This window comes from Dreissena polymorpha, chromosome 4 (assembly GCF_020536995.1).
Source record: "Dreissena polymorpha isolate Duluth1 chromosome 4, UMN_Dpol_1.0, whole genome shotgun sequence".
NCBI lineage: Eukaryota > Metazoa > Mollusca > Bivalvia > Myida > Dreissenidae > Dreissena > Dreissena polymorpha.
Window position 1 is genome coordinate 27,785,499 of NC_068358.1, and position 20,341 is coordinate 27,805,839.

Genomic DNA, 20,341 nt, shown 5'->3' on the forward strand with positions numbered 1-20,341 from the left:
CCTATTTATGCCCTACCATTATCTCCGAAAGATAAAACCCGAACAATAGTTTAAGATGTAAAACATGCCTTCGGGTCAACTATGATATTTTTTTAGAGAGTACAGCCCTACATGAAACGAGTATTTAGTATATTGTAACCATGAGCGAGATAATTATGCCGATTAAAATATCGACACTATCTCAATCTCGGTCTTTTACATAGCTCACCATTGAGAGGAATTTTTCCATGGTATGATCACTTAGGCGATGCTGACGCAGCATCGTCAAAAACGAGTTGTAACTGTCACTGTATCGATTACGTCTTTATTTGGATATCTAAATATTAGTATTCACAAGAGATTCCCCAGTTTATCACTTTATATATGTAAAGAAATGGTGGAAAAGCGTTTATTTAAAAATGCAGTGAGTTGATTTTATAATGAAAATAACATCAGCCGCGTTCTTGAAAAAAAGGGCTTCATGCATGGCCGTGAAATGTCGTAACGGATTAGCCTGCGAAGTCCGCACAGGCTAATCAGGGAAGAAACTTTCCGCCTTAAATTAATTTTCGTCACTTTTAAAGAAAAATTCAATAATGGCGGAAATGTCGTCCCTGATTACATTTTGAGGACTGCGAAGGCCACTCTGGGATGACACTTTCGCGCATGCGTTAAGCACGGGATTCCCAGAGCGAGGCTCATATGTGAACGTATTTAACAAATTACCACTCCTAACATCTTCTAACAGAGTGTTCCTACTGGCCCTGGGGCCCTTGGTCCCTGTGCTCTAAATCCTGTGACGTCGGCCAAAAGTGGCGGACGCGGCGCCTGCGCGTCAGCGGCGGTCCCCAGGCGGCCAAATGTAAACCCGAGCTGACTGAGAGGGAGGATTGCAGTGTGGAGCCCTGCCCAAGTGAGTGTCTGCTTGTATCTTTATGTGTATTTTAGTCGCGTTCTGAGAAAACTGGGCATTCTGCATGTGCGTAAAGTGTCGTCCCAGATTAGCCTGTGCAAATCTTACAGGCTAATCAGGGACGACACTTTTCGCCTAAATTGGATTTTTGCTACGAAGAGACTTCATTTAACTGTCATAAAAGCGGAAAGTGTCGTCCCTGATTAGCCTGTGCGGACTGCACAGGCTAATCTGGGACGACATTTTACACACATGCATTATGCCCAGTTTTCTCAGAACGCGACTCATTTTATAAATCTCCTGTTCTACACACTAAAGTCAAAAATATTAATAATTAAATTGTAGATGGCATTCCATGTTACAGCCTCTATGTCCGTAAGTTGGAAGCCCTTGTATCGGCTAAATTCAGTACCTATGATCTTATTTTAAAATGCAAAAAGTATATTAATGCATTTGCTCTTAACAGCTGCTCTGCTAAATCCAGTCAACCGAACCAGAACTCCCCTAAACCCATCGCGTCCATCTATTTTCTCCATCAGCAAACCCCCAAACCCCACCGACCCATCATGGCCCACCAACACTACCACAATTTTCCACCCATCCATCCTATCCGTTACCTCTAAAACCCCTATTACCCATGCCCAACCCACACACCCACTCTACCCACCCTGGCTGGAATATATGGAATCCCTCTACAGCTTTTACCAAGCTCTGATCTTGTTGTTAATCAGCAAATATCGTCTATATAATGGAGCGCCTGTTCCCCCGGTATCCCCTGCCTGGCTGGTACCAAGCTCTGATCTTGTATTTACCAGCAAATATCGTCTATATAATGTTTTTCCTCCTAACAGCTGCTCTACCGCCCAGTTGGAATCCCTGGTCCCCTTGGAGTGCCTGTACCCCCGGTATCCCCTGCCTGGCTGGTACCCAGCTGCGGACCCGAGCCTGCAACCACCTGTTTGGTTGCCTAGGAGATGCGATGGAGACTCGCCACTGCGAAAATACCTGCAATGAGAGTGAGCATAGGTTATGTTTCTGAACGGATAACATTTTACAAAGAATCACAGCATTGTTCATAGCTGACATGTTTGTAACAAACGGTGAAGCTGTATGAGTCCTGTTTGTGACGATGCTCTTGCTGCATTTTACTTTATCTGGATTGCAGGAAAAACACAGGATGTGTGAGCAGATTACGTTTAAAATTTAGCCGCGTTCTGAGAAAACTGGTCTTAATGCATGTGCGTAAAGTGTCGTCCCAGATGAGCCAGTGCAGTCCGCACAGGCTAATCAGGGACGAACCTTTCCGCTTTTATGGTATTTTGAGTTTCAAGGATGTCCCTCCTTACAAAAAATCAAATTAAAGCGGAAAGTGTCGTCCCTGATTAGCCTGTGCGGACTGCACAGGCTATTCTGGGATGACACTTTACGCACATGCATTAAGCCCAGTTTTCTCAGAACAAGGCTCAAGTAATGTATTTTATGCGCACCGTATTTTGGTCTTACAAGTTAAACATGGGCGCAATTCTGCGTTGTTATCTTTAATATATGGGTCGGTCACACCGCGAAATGAACGAAAACAAATGTCCCGCAAATAATAAAATTTACAGTATTGTGCTTTCTAACATTTCAGTCCCTTCCAAGTGTCCTCCAGGCTTAGTTTGGAGCACCTGCGCCAACAGGTGCCCCCACACCTGCTTTGACCTGCGCCTCAACACCTGCACCGAGGATGATGACATGTGTGTACCAGGTGGGTGTGGATTTGTGATGCTGTGCGGGTTAAGGCAAAACAAAATTAGGTCCGTTTCCGGTCGCCCGACTGTGCCTCTCGAATCGGCGCCGACCCACAACTTTTTATTAGGGTCGCCAAAAAAAATCGTCCATTTTCGTTCATATAAGATGTAATATCTAAAACATATATAATCCCTACCTACCGACCCTGTTTTTTTCCCAAGGAGACCAGTAACAGACCTATTTCCTTTTTTTGCCTAACACTCATGCAGAGACCTTGGTCTCAGGAATGCTCATTGAAAAGTCAATATTCTGACACAACTTTGGTGTTTGTTTTTTATGTCCCCCCCAGTCTATACAGGGGGACATATTGTTTTTGCCCTGTCTGTTTGTTGGTTTGTTTGTTTGCGTCAAACTTTAAAATTGGCCATAACTTTTGCAATATTGAAGATAGCAACTTGATATTTGGCATGCATGTGTATCTCATGGAGCTGCACATTTTGAGTGGGGAAAGATCAAGGTCAAGGCCATCCTTTAAGATAAAAGGTCAAATATATGGGAGGGGGACATAGTGTTTCACAAACACATCTTGCTTCAAATTGTAATATGAGTTAAGTCAGCATACCTAATGTGTTGTTCACAGAAGTTATTTGAGCTTTGCGTCTGACCCAGCCCTATGTTAGAGGAGGAATATATGCATATTCTTAACCCATTTATGCCTAATTCTAAATTGGATCGATTTATTTCCAAATTAGGGGTGTCAAGTATATTTATTTCTATATTTAGAATATTTCATAAAGAAATTCATTTAAGCAAACAGCGCAGACCCAGATGAGACGCCGCATTATGCGGCGTCTCATCTGGGTCTACGCTGTTTGCAATGTCCTTTTTTCAGGACGCTAGGCATCAATGGGTTAAAGCTGATATTTGAACATGTTTGTTAGATGACCGATATATTCAATTCTGAACTACATTAAAACTCAAATCTCAGCGTCTGAGTTGAGCTCAAATATTGAGAAAGTTCGTAATATTGGGCCATGGGGTAATATTGGTAAGCAAATAACTGTCTTTCTGATGGTGGATTGGTTGGTTGGAAAACAAAAGTCTCCGCGCAATGCGAAGATCATGCTGTGAGCTTAGACCATGCAAATTGGTATGGGGGTTTATTAGGACGAAAAAGACGCCAATGGCATTGAATGTCATAGGTAACGGTCTAAGTGTCGTATATTATGTGTTTTCAGATGATATCTTTATATCAGCCTCGCTCTTGGAAATCCGGACTTAATGCATGTGGGTAAAGCGTCGTTCTAAAAGCCTGTGCAGTCCACACAGAAAGTTTTTTCCAAAGAGAGCTAATGTGGAACTAAACTTTACGCACATGGATTAAGCTCCATTTTCGCTGAGGAAGACTTATTTATATTTGATTTACAGGTTGCACGTGTGCTGACGGTATGATGCTATACAACAGCATGTGTGTTCCCGTCAACAACTGCCCCTGCTACGACACCGACGGCAGCGTGGTCCTACATACTATGGAGATAAATAGAGGGCCCTGCGAGACATGGCAAGTGGCCTCGTTTCTTTTATACCTTATGATAAAATATTCAACATCTCTGCAGTGCAAGGACAGTGCTCAGTGTAAAGAACAAATTATTATTTTCATCGGTGAAAAGAACAAATTTTCGGAACTCCTTTTTCTATTTTTAGATTATCATAAAACATATATACTCTATGATCACGAGTGAATTAAAATCGACATTCCGCCGATTCCAACACATTTTCTTTTTATGTTATGCTTTTTCACCGTTTATTTACATTGTAAAAGAGTTTAACTGGAAAATTTCGCTGGTATAATTACGTCATTTCGTCACACTAATGACGTCATTAGCTCTACTACCAAAGGCAGAAGAGCTTATGGGATGGCATGGTGTCTGTGTGTGTGTGTGTGTGTGTGTGTGTGTGTGTGTGTGTGTGCGTGCGTGCGTGCGTGCGTGCGTGCGTGCGTGCGTGCGTGCGTGCGTGTGTGTTGTGTTTGCGTGCGTTATACTTTTTTGTTTATCCGATAAAGTCCACAGTTTTCATCCGATTCTTTTCAAACTTGTTCAGTGTCTTTATATTAATGAGGACTCAAACCCTATTGATTTTCAGGTCACTGGGTCAAAGGTCAAGGTCACAGTGACTCGAAATAGTAAAATGGTTTCCGGATGATAACTCAAGAATGCTTAGGCCTAGGATCATGAAACTTAATAGGTACATTGACCATGGTTAGCTGATGACCTCTTTGCATTTTCAGGTCACTAGGTCAAAGGTCAAGGTCACAATGACTCGAAATAGTAAAATGGTTACTTTTTCTTGTTTATTCGATAAAGTCCACAATTTTCATCCGATTCTTTTCAAACTTGTTCAGTGTCTTTATATTAATGAGGACTCATATCCTATTGATTTTCAGGTCACTGGGTCAAAGGTCAAGGTCACAGTGACTCGAAATAGTAAAATTGTTTCCAGATGTTAACTCAAGAATGCTAAGGCCTAGCGTCATGAAACTTCAAAGGTACATTGATCATGACTGGCTGATGACCCCTATTGATTTTCAGGTCACTAGGTCAAAGGTCAAGGTCATAGTGGCTCGAAATAGTAAAATGGTTACTTTTTCTTGTTTATCCGATAAAGTCCACAGTTTTCATCCGATTCTTGTCAAACTTGTTCAGTGTCTTAATATTAATGAGGACTCGAACCCTATTGATTTTCATGTCACTGGGTCAAAGGTCAAGGTCACAGTTACTCGAAATAGTAAAATGGTTTCCAGATGATAACTCAAGAATGCTTAGGCCTAGGATCATGAAACTTTATAGGTACATTGATCATGAATGGCAGATGACCCCTATTGATTTTCAGGTCACTAGGTCAAAGGTCAAGGTCACAGTGACAATAAACGTATTCACACAACGCTGCCACTACAACTGACAGCCCATACGGGGCATGTTTTACAAACATCCCTTGTTTAAAAAGAGCAATAACAAAGCAATAAGTCCAGAATGACTTCCCCTTTGAATAGGAGAAAATCTTGAAATCCCGCTTGTTTACGCAATTAATTCCACAGTTTTCATCCAATTATTTCGAAATTTGCACAGTATCTTTATATCAATGAGGACTTGAACCCTATTGAATATGAGCAGTATCGGAGAAATAAGTACACAATAATCTCCCCTTGAATTTTAGAAAATTCTCCTTGTTTGCGCGATTAAGTACACAGTTGCAATCTTATTCTTTCCAAACTTTCACAGAGTTTATAGCATAGAGCGATTCAGGCCCTCATGGGCCCCTTGTTTTGTGTTATATAACAAACGATCTTACACTGACATGAACAAATATCCTCTATATCTTTAGATATGTCAGGAAATGCTTGGAGTGACAGTCCGTATTTTCACTATGACCCATTATGGGCCGAAATTACTTACACACAAAATATTCGTAAAATCGTTATCTTATATAATATTTCAAATTTAAAAAGCTGCAAAAATGTTGTTAATTTATATTTTAAAGTTGTTTACATCTTTGAAAGTATTATGCTCTTTATACATGTGAAGCTCTAAAATCGTTGATCTATTTTACAGCGTGTGCCGAAATGGTACCCTTGAGTGCAACAAGGACCCAGAGTGTAAGTTTACATACGTGTGTTGTCATTTAAGATGCGCTTTGGGAAAACGGGGCTTTACGCATAAAGTGTCTTCTCAGATAAGCTCATGCAATCCGCCCAAGCTTATCATGGCAGACCTTTCCGCCTATATTTGATTAACCTTTAGAACATACTTCCTCCAAACGAAAAAATCCATAAAAGCAAAAAGTGTATTCTCTGATTAGCCTGAAAGACACCACTTTAACCCTTTCAGTGCTGGAACCGAATTTTGAAGGCCTTTGCAAACAGTTTGGATCCAGATGAGACGCCACAAAACGTGGCGTCTCATCAGGATCCAAACTGTTTGCTATTCTGATAGTATTCTTTGAAAAAAAAATGAAGAAAATGCTAATTTTAGAAATTCAGCAGAAGACATTTTAGCAGACGACAAATTTCCTAGCATGCAAAGGGTTAAAGCATATGCATTAAGCCCGGCCTTCCAAAAGCGGCACATAAGTATATTTGTTTGGCAAAATAAATACAATTCCAATCATGATAATAACCTTGTTACGATATAAAAAAAACAGTGCAGGAAACCGCCGCAAAAAGATTACTGATTTGCTAAACATTAAACTGTTTCAGTGTAGATTGAAACGGAACAAATCGATGACACATACAGTCAAGAAGATATTAAAATACTGAACAATCGTTACTTATTGAATCGTTATTCAAGGGACATGGGTTGGCTGATCCTCACAAACAGATCGAAAATGGCCGACAATCATTTCTATTTTTCTTAAAAAAAACGACATTTCGTGTCGACAAATTTAAATTTCTGAATGATATTCAGTTTATAAATTCAGAAAATAAATTCTGATATACTTGTTGCATAGTTTTGACGTATTTGTGACATGCAGTAGTTTAATCTGGTCTTTTGTATTCGATATTGAAATTTCCCCAATTCTTAGTTCGGAATTTCTTTAATATATAATTAACAAATACATATTGTCAATATTGTGTTAAGGTTGCACGTGGGACGCATGGGGCACGTGGGGACAGTGTAGCGACACGTGTGGACGAGCCACTCGCAACCGATACAGGTTAGTAGACAGGGTACAAGGGTAGACTAGGTATTGGAGAACAGGGCCTAATGCATGAGCGCTAAGTGTCGTCCCAGATTAAAGTGGAAAGTATATATGAGCCGCGCTCTGGGAAAACGGGGTTTAATGGATGTGCGCTAAGTGTCGTCCCAGATTTAAGTGGAAACTATAAATGAGCCGCGCTCTGGGAAAACGGGGTTTAATGGATGTGCGCTAAGTGTCGTCCCAGATTAAAGTGGAAAGTATATATGAGCCACGCTCTGGCAAAGCGAGGCTTCATGCGTTTGCGTAAAGTTTCGTTCCAGATTGAAATCTGAAGTATATATAAGCCGCGCCCTGGGAAAACGGGGTTTAATGCATGTAAGTAAAGTGCCGTCACAGATAATCATGTGCAGTCCGCAGAGCCTTTTATTGAACGACACTTTCCGTTTAAAGGAAGTCTTTTCTAAATGAAATACTAATTTAGGCGGAAAGTGTCGCTTCTGATTAGCCTATGCGGATTACACAGGCTTATCAAAGACGACACTTTTGCAAATGCATTATGTACCGTTCTCCCAGAGAGAGACTAGTATATTTTGCTGGTGTAAGTAGTTAATGTGAACAAAGCACAATCAAATCATAAGACAAATGCGCAGAAACAAAATTACTTTCTAATTATTAATTTTCGAAAATTTAAAAAATAAATGCCCCTTGGAAAGTACAAGTGAATAGTATTTTCACTCATTTTTGTCTTAAATCGTTCAAATCCCTGAATAAAGTATCTCGTCCGTTTATACACACCACACTCAGTGATTGCATCTGTCCGTGTTCTAGATCACTGTTGCACGGAAGCCCCGTGCACTGCGGTCAGAAGTTCGAGACTCAAATCTGCCCTTACCGCCCCTGTCCGGCGGACTGCGTCTATGAGGGGCTCTCGTATAACGTTGGTGACGTCATACCGGGATCACCGCCGTGTCTCATCTGCCGCTGTACGACCGGCGGACGGTGGTGCGAGAGGGACAAGAACGCTATAGGTGAGGCGGACAGTATAAAAATAGTACATGTCTGACAGGGTGACAGTTAATTTGTCAACTTGAGGAAATACTGTTAACCGAGGCGAAGCCTAGGTTGACAGTATTTTTCCGAAAGTTCACAAATTTACTGCCACCCTGTCAGACATGATTATACCATAAAAACTATTCAAACATGAACAATTTATATGAACCATGAACAATTTTTATATTTGGTCCTCTGTTTACAACGGAATGCAAAACTGCGTACTGCGCATGCGCGAATGGGACAGTTTAATTTTTTACCATTCCGCACGTGATTGCTAAGGTAGCGGGCGACAGTATTTTTTGGCCAGTAATTTTTTTCCCGCTGGGTCTTACAGTATTTCTATGTCACGATGGCCTATGGGAGTTAAGCATTGTGAATAAAAGTGAGGTATAATAATAGTTATTGTATAATTGAGTTACTTCTCGAACATTTGTCTGTGCTATTCCAGAGGATGTAATCACGTGATCGGCAAGATGGCGACACATTTTGTAAGCTAAAATTATCAGTGTATATAGACGTGTTTATGTATTTTCTGACCTTTGTTGTTTTGTGGTCAGTTCACGGCTCGTGGGGTCAGTGGACATCCTGGAGTGGCTGCAGCCGGACATGCGCAGGCGGACTGACCAACAGGTTCCGGATGTGTAACCTCCCCTTGCAGAACTGCGGCGGGTCGCCATGCGCCGGGGAAAACTCGCAGACTTTGCCATGTAACAACAACGTCACATGTGAGTTTAAAATTCAAATTTTAAAACCTATTTATTTTAGCACGATTGCGTAGAAACAGTTCTAAGTGTCTTTTCGGGAGATTTAAAGAACGCTCGCATAATAGTTATTGAAGCCATGGCCTCAAGATCTCAAGGCGGTTGCCATATCCACTTCGCAATGGCGATTCCGTGAGTCTGAGGGAAGGTTCTTGAAATATAAATTTGTGAACCTGTGATGATGATCAAAGTTACTTAAACTAATGTTTCCCTCCCCAACAACACCGCTGTTGTTCGCAGATGCTTTCAGCGATAATAATTAACAAACGCCTTGCGTCGTCATCTATGCTAGATATGAGAAAGACGGAAATTTCTTGAGCTGAAAATAGAAATATAATAAAGATTGTGCTCTGTCACCCATCTCTTGTACTCTGGGGTCTTGCCATATAGACTTTTACAAGTACATGTCCTGAACAAAACAATCTCACACGTGTTAATGTTATGATGATGCCACATGTATGAATGGGAAAGTTAACGGCAACATGACTTTACAACACTCCATCGGGGATCGTTGAACCAATGATTTGGTGTAAAACAACTATGTCGGATGTTCTACAGATGATTTGGTGTAAAACAACTATGTCGGATGTTCTACAGATGATTTGGTGTAAAACAACTGTGTCGAATGTTCTACAGATACAGCAGTTTTACTCACAATTGTCACAAAGCCAACAACGATGTACCGTGTCAGTATGATCCAAATTAATTGAAATAGAAATAGTTTTTTAAATCTTGCTATATGGTGTAATCTTGCGTCTTAAGGGTCACGTTGTGACGTATGTGGTCAACTTGCGTCGTATGAGGTCAACTTGCGTCGTATGAGGTCACGTTGCGTCGTATAAGGTCACGTTGCGTCGTATGAGGTCAACTTGCGTCGTATGAGGTCACGTTGCGTCGTATGAGGTCACGTTGCGTCGTATGAGATCATCTTGCGTCTAAGGGGGTCACCTTGCGTCGTATGGCGTCACCCTGCGTCGTATGGGGTCACCCTGCGTCGTATGGGGTCACCCTGCGCCGTATGACGTCACACTGCGTCGTATGGGGTCACCTTGCGTCGTATGAGGTCACGTTGAGTCGTATTAGGTCATCTTGCGTCTAAGGGGGTCACCTTGCGTCGTATGGCGTCACCCTGCGTCGTATGGGGTCACCTTGCGTCGTATGAGGTCACGTTGCGTCGTATTAGGTCATTTTGCGTCTAAGGGGGTCACTTGCGTCGTACGGATTCAACTTAAGTGGCTCACGTTGCTTCAGAAAGAGTTTCAAAGTATGGATTGTAACAACAATTTCTCTGAGTATGATAGGAGTCACACTGATGATATGGGGTTCATAGTGCTGCTATGGCTTAGGGTAGAAAGGAGTTTTCAAATCCTGCCTTACAACAAAAATTTCTCTGGGTATAATAGGAGTCAGTATTATGTCGCAGGTTGTGAGGTGAGCGGCTGGACGGCGTGGAGCGAGTGTAGCGCCACCTGCGACTCGGGGACGCGCGAGCGGCGCCGTCAGTACACGAACCCCCTGGACTGGACACGATGTCACGTGACGCTGCTGGAGACTGGAGTCTGTCTGGAGAGACCGTGCAATAGTAAGAGAATACATAGTCATATCATAGAGAATACATAGTCATATCATAGAGAATACATAGTCATATCATAGAGAATACATAGTCATATCATAGAGAATACATAGTCATATCATAGAGAATACATAGTCATATCATAGTAAGAGAATACATAGTCATATCATTATTGACCATAGTAAGAGAATACATAGTCATATCATAGTAAGAGAATACATAGTCATATCATAGAGAATACATAGTCATATCATAGTAAGAGAATACATAGTCATATCATAGAGAATACATAGTCATATCATAGTAAGAGAATACATAGTCATATCATTATTGACCATAGTAAGAGAATACATAGTCATATCATTATTGACCATAGTAAGAGAATACATAGTCATATCATTATTGACCATAGTAAGAGAATACATAGTCATATCATAGTAAGAGAATACATAGTCATATCATTATTGACCATAGTAAGAGAATACATAGTCATATCATAGTAAGAGAATACATAGTCATATCATTATTGACCATAGTAAGAGAATACATAGTCATATCATTATTGACCATAGTAAGAGAATACATAGTCATATCATTATTGACCATAGTAAGAGAATACATAGTCATATCATTATTGACCATAGTAAGAGAATACATAGTCATATCATTATTGACCATAGTAAGAGAATACATAGTCATATCATTATTGATCATAGTAAGAGAATACATAGTCATATCATTATTGATCATAGTAAGAGAATACATAGTCATATCATTATTGATCATAGTAAGAGAATACATAGTCATATCATTATTGAGCCTGGGGCATTAGTAAGAGAATACATAGTCATATCATTATTGATCCTGGGGCATTAATTTTTGTTGATATCGTGGGTTGATTGTTTCACAAATTCCACAAACACATTGGCATATTACCGACCCAAATCTTTGTGTGTGTGTGTGTGTGTGTGTGTTTTGTTTTTCAAAATAAAAAAACTCCAGGAATAAGCGTGTCAACGAAAATAGTAAATGTTTTGAAAAACCACAGAACTTCACGCCTACGACTTTAAAATGTACACATCTATTACATTTTCTATAATTATGGAGAGTCCTTGCCAAGTGAAAATTGTATAAACATTAAATGTAATTTGTTTAAATCATTTGTGATCGTTTGTCTTTTGATCTCCAACAACAAATTGGTTTAAACCAAAAAAATAATTAAGCCGCCTTATGGGAAAACTGGGCTTAATGCATGTGAGGACATTAACGTCCCAGATTATTATGTGCTGTGCGGACTGCGCAGGCTAATTTGAGATGACAGTTTACGCACATGCATTAAACCCACTTTATCCAGAACGTGGATCAATTACATCTTTCAGTGCGGTGCAACGTGAGTGCCTGGTCGGAATGGTCGGCATGTTCGGTACGGTGTGGTACGGGTCGTAGGGAGCGCAGCAGACGTGTGTTAGGAATAACCACCTACGACTGTCCCACTTTGATCGATGACGCCGTCTGCTATGCAGGCGCTTGCAGTAAGTAGTTGTTAGGCCCGTAAACAATGTTTGATTATTATTATATGGCAGTCGCTATTTGAGTTGGCCCTGACTGGAGGTTTGATCATATTTCTTCCGTGATTGAATTGAAACTTGAAATATGTCATCGCAACTAATGATAGATGTTCACAAATCCTCAAGCAAAAAAACAACAACAAAAAACAACACCTGTGTCGACGTTAGTAATGAATGTTGATATTAGCTGTTAAATATGGATATTTCACCCTCAGAAATAAATTTAACATACATTACATGTATATGAATGATATAACATGTGTACATTATTGTCTACACCGTGCTTTCAGATTGCGGAACCAATGAGTATTACACCAACTGTACGACTTGTGAGGACACATGCGCCAATAGGTACGATGGAGAAAATTACGTGTTTATTTACTTTATTTACATATCACAGTGAGAAACATACTAGTAAGGCTTAACTCCGGTTTTATAAGTACAAGACCTCTCCTATATTCTCGTGAGGTTGTAAACCGGTTTTATAAGAGCCAAACCTCACACGTATCATATGTAAACCGGTTTTATAAGCACCAAGCCTCACAAGTATCGTATGCAAACCGGTTTAAATTTATCGCCAAACCTCATATCTATCCTTTAGTTATAGTTTTATACGCGCCAAACATCACACCTATCCTCGATACTTGGAATACTGTTAGCAGACTAAGACATTATATATGAAAAAAATATTGTGTCACTGCCTTGGAAAAAAATGCTAAAATACATTGGTGTTTGAAACAGCCATACGCCTCCAAACCCTAACACTCAGTTTCCAACAAAATCTGAAACCAAATTCGGAAAGTAGTTTGCTCAAACTTGTTTATACTCCCAGCGTTTACATTCACCTGTTTTTTGCACGTTGACTTATTTAAGGTCCCAATTGTTAGTTAACCCAAAATGACAGGTTTCATCTTATTAAAAATACCGCTCGCAAAAGAGCTTTGGTACTTGCACAGACAGTATCTATGTACACAAACAACACACCCACATCATCTGACCTCGTTTTGACATTGACGTCCATCTAGTTTAGGATTGACACTTATTTAACCCTTTGCATGCTGGGAAATTTGTCGTCTGCTAAAATGTCGTCTGCTGAATTTCTAAAATTAGCATTTTCTTCGATTGTTTCGAAATAATATGATCAGAATAGCAAACAGTTTGGATCCTGATGAGACGCCACGTTCTGTGGCGTCTCATCTGGATCCAAACTGTTTGCAAAGGCCTTCAAAATTCGGCTCCCGCACTGAAAGGGTTAAATGGGTCCTAGCATCGATACTTACATGGCTTCCGATGGGAGCATGTGTTTATTGATTTTAGCATCATGTTTTATATTATCCTTTTTTACCTTAATAAGAATATAAATTATCAGAAATTTTCCAAATGTTATCCATATTTATTTTGTAAAAAGTAATTCGAATGTGACAAAACCTGATTCAAAAAATGAAAAAACAATTTAGTGTAGGCACAAATATTCAGGTATGTGTAGTTTGTGTTAACCACTTTTGTTTGAATTCCAATGTAGTATATTCTAGCCATGCTCTGGGAAAACGGGGCTTAAAGTATGAACGTCAAGTGTCGTCCCATATTAGCCTGTGCAGTCAAGTATCGTCCCATATTAGCCTGTGCAGTCAAGTGTCGTCCCATATTAGCCTGTGCAGTCAAGTGTCGTCCCATATTAGCCTGTGCAGTCAAGTGTCGTCCCATATTAGCCTGTGCAGTCAAGTGTCGTCCCATATTAGCCTGTGCAGTCAAGTGTCATCCCATATTAGCCTGTGCAGTCAAGTGTCGTCCCATATTAGCCTGTGCAGTCAAGTGTCGTCCCATATTAGCCTGTGCAGTCAAGTGTCGTCCCATATTAGCCTGTGCAGTCAAGTGTCGTCCCATATTAGCCTGTGCAGTCAAGTGTCGTCCCATATTAGCCTGTGCAGTCAAGTGTCGTCCCATATTAGCCTGTGCAGTCAAGTGTCGTCCCATATTAGCCTGTGCAGTCCGCCAAGTGTCGTCCCATATTAGCCTGTGCAGTCCGCACCTGCTAATCATGTACGACACTATCCGCCTTAACTAGATTTTTGTTCGGACGATACTTGAAACAATGAAACAATAAAATAACAGCGGAATGTGTCGTCCCTGATTAGCCTGTGAGGGCTGCACAGGCTCATCTGGGACGACTTATAACGCTTATTCTTAAAGCCCGAATTTCCAAAGCGAGGCTCATATAGTTTTTAACATCTTACTCATGTTCAATTTGCCAGGCTGACGTCAGGGCCCTATGCTGTATGTAACCGGACGGGCTGTTTATGCGCGCGCGGTTACTATAGAAACCAGAAGGGTCAGTGCGTCACGGGCAATCAGTGTGAGGTCTGTGTCGTAAACGGAGAGGAGAAAAAGGTGGGTTTATCAATGTCGTAAACGGAGTGAAAACAAATGTGGGCTTATTGATGTCGTAAACGGAGTGGTGACAAAGGTGGGTTTATTAATGTCGTAAACGGAGTGAAGACAAAGGTTGGTTAATGAATGTCTTAAACGGAGTGGAGAAAAGTGTGGGTTAATAAATGTCGTAAACGCAGTGGAGAAACATGTGAGTTAATTAATGTCGTAAATTGAGGAGAAAAATTTGGGTTAATTTATGTCGTAAACGAATAGGAGGAAAGGTATTTTAGTTAATGATTTACAAATGCTATTAACATTATTATGCGCATATAAATCTTTTAACAAAACCTCTGGAGAGATTTAAACTATATTGATAAGCATGAATCAATGTATTTGCTTCTATTTCAGCCCGGTGAAACTTGGGCACCAACTGACAACAAATGTGTCCATTGTGAATGTGTGAACGGAGACGTCATGTGTTCCCCTCGCTGTGAGATACCGGTCTGTAAAGAGGTAAAACACATACGCTTTAAAAACGTCAAATGACGTCATCAAAATACACAAAATACTGAACGCTTTTGCTGTTTAAAAATACAAGTTACTTTTCCGATTGTGTTAATGTCATCGTGTATATATGGGCATGAAGCAAAATTCCTTTTCTATTAAATATTGGAGTCGTTTATGATTGGCTGTTGTGATTTCAGGACGAGACGCTCAGTTATGACGTCACAGATCCGTGCTGCCCGCGGTGTGTCAAACAATCAGGTAAACTAGTATGCCAAAAACGGATTGGTCCAAAATTAAAAATCACCAACCCATTCAGAATAAAGAATAGACTTAGAACAAAGAAAAAGCACGTCTGATTTTGAAATTGTACATGATTCCAGGGGTGCCTTTGGTGACATGAAATGTCCTTAAAAGAAATACGTCATTAAAGGTTGTAAATGCCAAGTTTGACTTAAAATTTAAGCAATTCTTGAACATATCAATGTAAAGAATACTTTGTATAATTATTCGAAAGTATTATAAATGTTTGGTGAATACCTGATCAAGCTGTTAAAGTTAAGTTCAACCCACCTGTTTGCTCTCTCGTAGACACGTGTCAACTGCAGAGGCGCCTCGACTTCCTGTACGACGCCGGCCGCACGTGTCGCTCAGTGGACAAGGTTGAGTTCACATTCTGCACGGGCTCGTGTGGAAACAGCACCGCCTCACCCCAACTGTTGCTTCACACCGGATATACCCTGGACGTCAGTTGCAGGTCCGTATTATTTCCTTCTTTGCTGTTGACTTATACCATTTACATCGCTAAGATACTGCTGGAAGTTTTTAACCGGTTCTGGTACAGTGGTCCAAGAAATAATGCTTGACTATTTACTTGTTGCCATGGCGAATTGAATACCACTTAATGACCGAGAAGTCACGGGCACAGGCTCCATTTTGAGCGTCCTCCCCCCATCGACATCAAGTAATGGACTCAAGATCGTTTCCATTAGCCTTCGGCTGTCGATGCAATCTATCTAAAATTTAGGTTTAAACTATTACTTCCTCAGTGACTGAGTGAAGATTTTGGCCGCTCCCAAAAATCAGAAGTCCAAAAATAAGCGAACATTTCTTCTTCTTTTTTTTTTGAAAAAAAAACCCACAAAATTTCATTCCGACAACTATCAATGATTCAACAGTAATAATAAAACTCTATAGTGTTAATAGAAACGACCAGGTCTACTTTAAATCAAACCGGTGCGGACTGGTTCTTCAGATCTGTTTGTTGACGTTTGTTGCGTTACTTATGAAAATATGGACCACTAATTATGACATTTACTCGCAATCACGTTTTTGTCAAGCATTACTCGCGGCTATGATTTACTACGACATATTGCACATAAACTGATTTGTGTTTACGCACATTCAGTCAGTACAGTAGCGAGTCGATCAGTCAGTACAGTAGCGAGTCGATCAGTCAGTACAGTAGCGAGTCGATCAGTCAGTACAGAAGCGAGTCGATCAGTCAGTACAGTGGCGAGTAGATCAGTCAGTACAGTAGCGAGTCGATCAGTCAGTACAGTAGCGAGTCATTCAGTTAGTACAGTAGCGAGTCGATCAGTCAGTACAGTAGCGAGTCGATCAGTCAGTACAGTAGTGAGCCGATCAGTCAGTACAGTAGCGAGTCGATCAGTCAGTACAGTAGCGAGTCGATCAGTCAGTACAGTAGCGAGTCGATCAGTCAGTACAGTAGCGAGTCGATCAGTCAGTACAGTGGCGAGTCGATCAGTCAGTACAGTAGCGAGTCCATCAGTCAGTACAGTAGCGAGTCGATCAGTCAGTGCAGTAGCGAGTCGATCAGTCAGTACAGTAGTGAGTCGATCAGTCAGTACAGTAGCGAGTCGATCAGTCAGTACAGTAGCAAGTCCATCAGTCAGTACAGTAGCGAGTCGATCAGTCAGTACAGTAGCGAGTCGATCAGTCAGTACAGTAGCGATTCGATCAGTCAGTACAGTAGCAAGTCCATCAGTCAGTACAGTAGCGAGTCAATCAGTCAGTACAGTAGCGAGTCGATCAGTCAGTACAGTAGTGAGTCGATCAGTCAGTACAGTAGCGGGTCGATCAGTCAGTACAGTAGCGATTCGATCAGTCAGTACAGTAGCGAGTCGATCAGTCAGTACAGTAGTGAGTCGATCAGTCAGTACAGTAGCGAGTCGATCAGTCAGTACAGTAGCGAGTCGATCAGTCAGTACAGTAGCGAATCGATCAGTCAGTAAAGTAGCGAGTCGATCAGTCAGAACAGTAGCGTTTTCGCACATTCAGTCAGTACAGTGGCGAGTCGATCAGTTCAACGCATATTATATGAGCCTCCCACTGTGTCAACGGGGCTTAATGCATGTGCGTGAAGTGTCGGATCAGCCTGTGCAAACTGTATCAAGGGACTAGACTTTCCGCCTCAACTGAATATTCCCCAAGAACTGACTTCCTTTAAAAATAAAATATTATACAAGCGGAAGGTTACGTCCCCGATTAGCCTGTGCGGACTGCATCAGGGACGACTCTTTCCGCCTTAACTGCATTTTCCCCAAGAACCTACTTCCTTTAAAAAATAATATATAACACAAGCGGGAGGTAAAGTCTCTGTGCGGACTGCATCAAGGACGACTCTTTCCGCCTTTTCTGAATATTCCCCAAGAACCGATTTCCTTTAAAAATCAAGTATTATACAAGCGGGAGGTTACGTCCCTGATCAGCCTGTGTGTACTGCACGAGCACATCACGGGTGCCACTTGACGCACGTGCATTAAACACCGTTTTCACTGAGCTCGATTATAGAAATACGGCTGAATGTCTTCAATAGTGTCTACTGAGCATTAACCCATTTTTGCCTAGCGTCTAGAAAAAAGGCCTTTGCAAACAGCGTAGACCCAAATAAGACGCCGCATTATGCGGCGTCTCATCAGGGTCTGCGCTGTTTGCTTAAAGGAATTTCTGTAAGAAATATTCTAAATATAGAAATAAATATACTACACATCCCTAATGTTGGAAATAAATTGATCCAGTTGAGAAGGATGGGAGAGTCCACTAGGCATAAATGGGTTAAAGCAGTGCAGATACTGCGTGTGATGTGAGTAAAAGATATTAACGATCTTTCTTGCACCAAGTTTGTTTGGCAATATTCTCAAGATGCAACGCTAACTTGATAGTTTGATGTCTTCTTAAGTTGGACCATATTTCTTTGTGCAATAATAGATTATCTCCGGATAGTTTTGCCCACACTTTTGACACTACTGCACTTAAATTCTGTACCGATACAAATTGCGATGAGAACTGTAACATCCCGTTTTTGTCATAAATGTATGCTGTCTCTCACGACAGATCCTGGTCGTCACTGTTAATGGTGTGCGCCTTTATGACAGGAAATGTTACAAAAACCTCCAGAAAATGTCAAGTTTGCAAAACCATAAACTTAAAAAAACATTATTGTTTTCGGTGTACATGTTGGTATTTTATACGTTGATACAAAATACCACTAGTTGCACCGTCTGTAAATGAGTCGCGTTCTGGGAAAACCGGGCCTAATGCATGTGAGTAGTGTCCGTTCAAATTAACCTGTGCATTCCTGACAGGCTAATCATAAACGACAATTTCCGCTTTGATGGTATTTTTCGTTGACAAGTTGTCCCTTCTAAGCAAAAGACTGTAATTAACGAATATGCCAATTTAAAGAATATTCATCGCTCTTATACTTAAATCTAAGAATTGTTTGGTGGATACAAGTCTAGGCCTTACACCTTTTTCCATAAGCTATGTGTAAGTATAGCTTCTCGTGAACGATAGCGTCGTATAGTCTATCTTAAGTGAAACACTTGCGTCGTATAGTCTATATCAAGTGTAACACTTGCGTCGTATAGTCTATATCAAGTGAAGCACTTGCGTCGTATAGTCTATCTCAAGTGTAGCACTTGCGTCGTATAGTCTATATCAAGTGTAGCACTTGCGTCGTATAGTCTATCTCAAGTGTTGCAATTGGGTCGTATTGTATATTTCAGGTGTTGCACGGGAGACGTGGACCGCTACAGCGTGGTGAACGTGCTTTGTGGTGAGGGGATAAATAAGCGACCGACCACCGCCCTTGTTCCCGTCATGTCCGCGTGCAGGTGTCGCGCATGCGCGGAGTCACGTGGTATGTCACGCGCTACATGTGATTTGACGGTCATCTTTAGCAGGGGTCTTATATAGACCCTCACCAAGATAATTAAAAACGATTTTATTCCCCGGGATTTGTCAAGATAATCTTTTCCAATTTGTTTTTTATGCCCTCGAATGATCCGGGGTATATTGTTTTTGGCCTGTCTGTTAGTGTGTCTGTGTGTCTGTGTTTCTGTGTGTCTGTCTCAAAACTTTTACCTTGGTCATAACTTTTGCTATATTGAAGAGAGCAACTTGATATTTGGCATGCATATGTATCTCATGGAGGCATGCACATTTTGAGTGTTGAAAGGTCAATTTCAAGGTCATCCTTCAAGGTCAAAGGTCAAACGAAAATTCAAAGCGGTGCATTAGGGGGCATTTTGTTTCCGACAAACACATCTCTTGTTCAATGTATTATCCCCCAGATTGTAGCGCCATGACTTTGCTCTACATATTGAAAAAAACCTTGATGCAAATCAAAAAGGAACAACGCTTTGAAAAACGTGCTAAATGCATATGCACTTTGAATCTACTTTCAATCTTGATTGAATTCTTTATTATGAAGAGACTCCCTTTAAACTAATGATCAGTAAACGCGGAAAGTGACGTCTCTGATAAGCATGTTCAGACTGCACAGGCTCATCTGGGACGGTACTTTACGCTGATCTGGGACGGTACTTTACGCTGATCTGGGACGGTACTTTACGCTGATCTGGGACGGTACTTTACGCTGATCTGGGAAGGTACTTTACGCTGATCTTGGACGGTACTTTTCGCTGATCTGGGACGGTACTTTACGCTGATTTGGGACGGTACTTTACGCTGATCTGGGACGGTACTTTACGCTGATCTGGGACGGAACTTTACGCTGATCTTGGACGGTACTTTACGCTGATCTTGGACGGTACTTTACGCTGATCTGGGAAGGTACTTTACGCTGATCTGAGACGGTACTTTACGCTGATCTTGGACGGTACTTTACGCTGATCTGGGACGGTACTTTACGCTGATCTGGGAC

General features: G+C 41.1%; 1 protein-coding gene across 1 annotated transcript in view; it reads left to right on the forward strand.

Annotated features, from left to right (window-relative positions):
* Nucleotides 1-20,341, forward strand: part of LOC127878309 (uncharacterized) — a 157,697-nt gene that overhangs the window by 134,428 nt on the left and 2,928 nt on the right. Inside the window, exons 69-84 of the mRNA XM_052424831.1 lie at nt 728-892; nt 1,744-1,908; nt 2,523-2,639; nt 4,052-4,184; nt 6,235-6,278; nt 7,261-7,336; nt 8,150-8,349; nt 8,932-9,099; nt 10,559-10,717; nt 12,088-12,240; nt 12,567-12,627; nt 14,529-14,664; nt 15,055-15,159; nt 15,351-15,411; nt 15,742-15,907; nt 19,182-19,315. Of these exons, the coding sequence (XP_052280791.1) occupies nt 728-892; nt 1,744-1,908; nt 2,523-2,639; nt 4,052-4,184; nt 6,235-6,278; nt 7,261-7,336; nt 8,150-8,349; nt 8,932-9,099; nt 10,559-10,717; nt 12,088-12,240; nt 12,567-12,627; nt 14,529-14,664; nt 15,055-15,159; nt 15,351-15,411; nt 15,742-15,907; nt 19,182-19,315 (2,043 nt within the window). The remainder of the gene's footprint in view (nt 1-727; nt 893-1,743; nt 1,909-2,522; nt 2,640-4,051; nt 4,185-6,234; nt 6,279-7,260; nt 7,337-8,149; nt 8,350-8,931; nt 9,100-10,558; nt 10,718-12,087; nt 12,241-12,566; nt 12,628-14,528; nt 14,665-15,054; nt 15,160-15,350; nt 15,412-15,741; nt 15,908-19,181; nt 19,316-20,341) is intronic.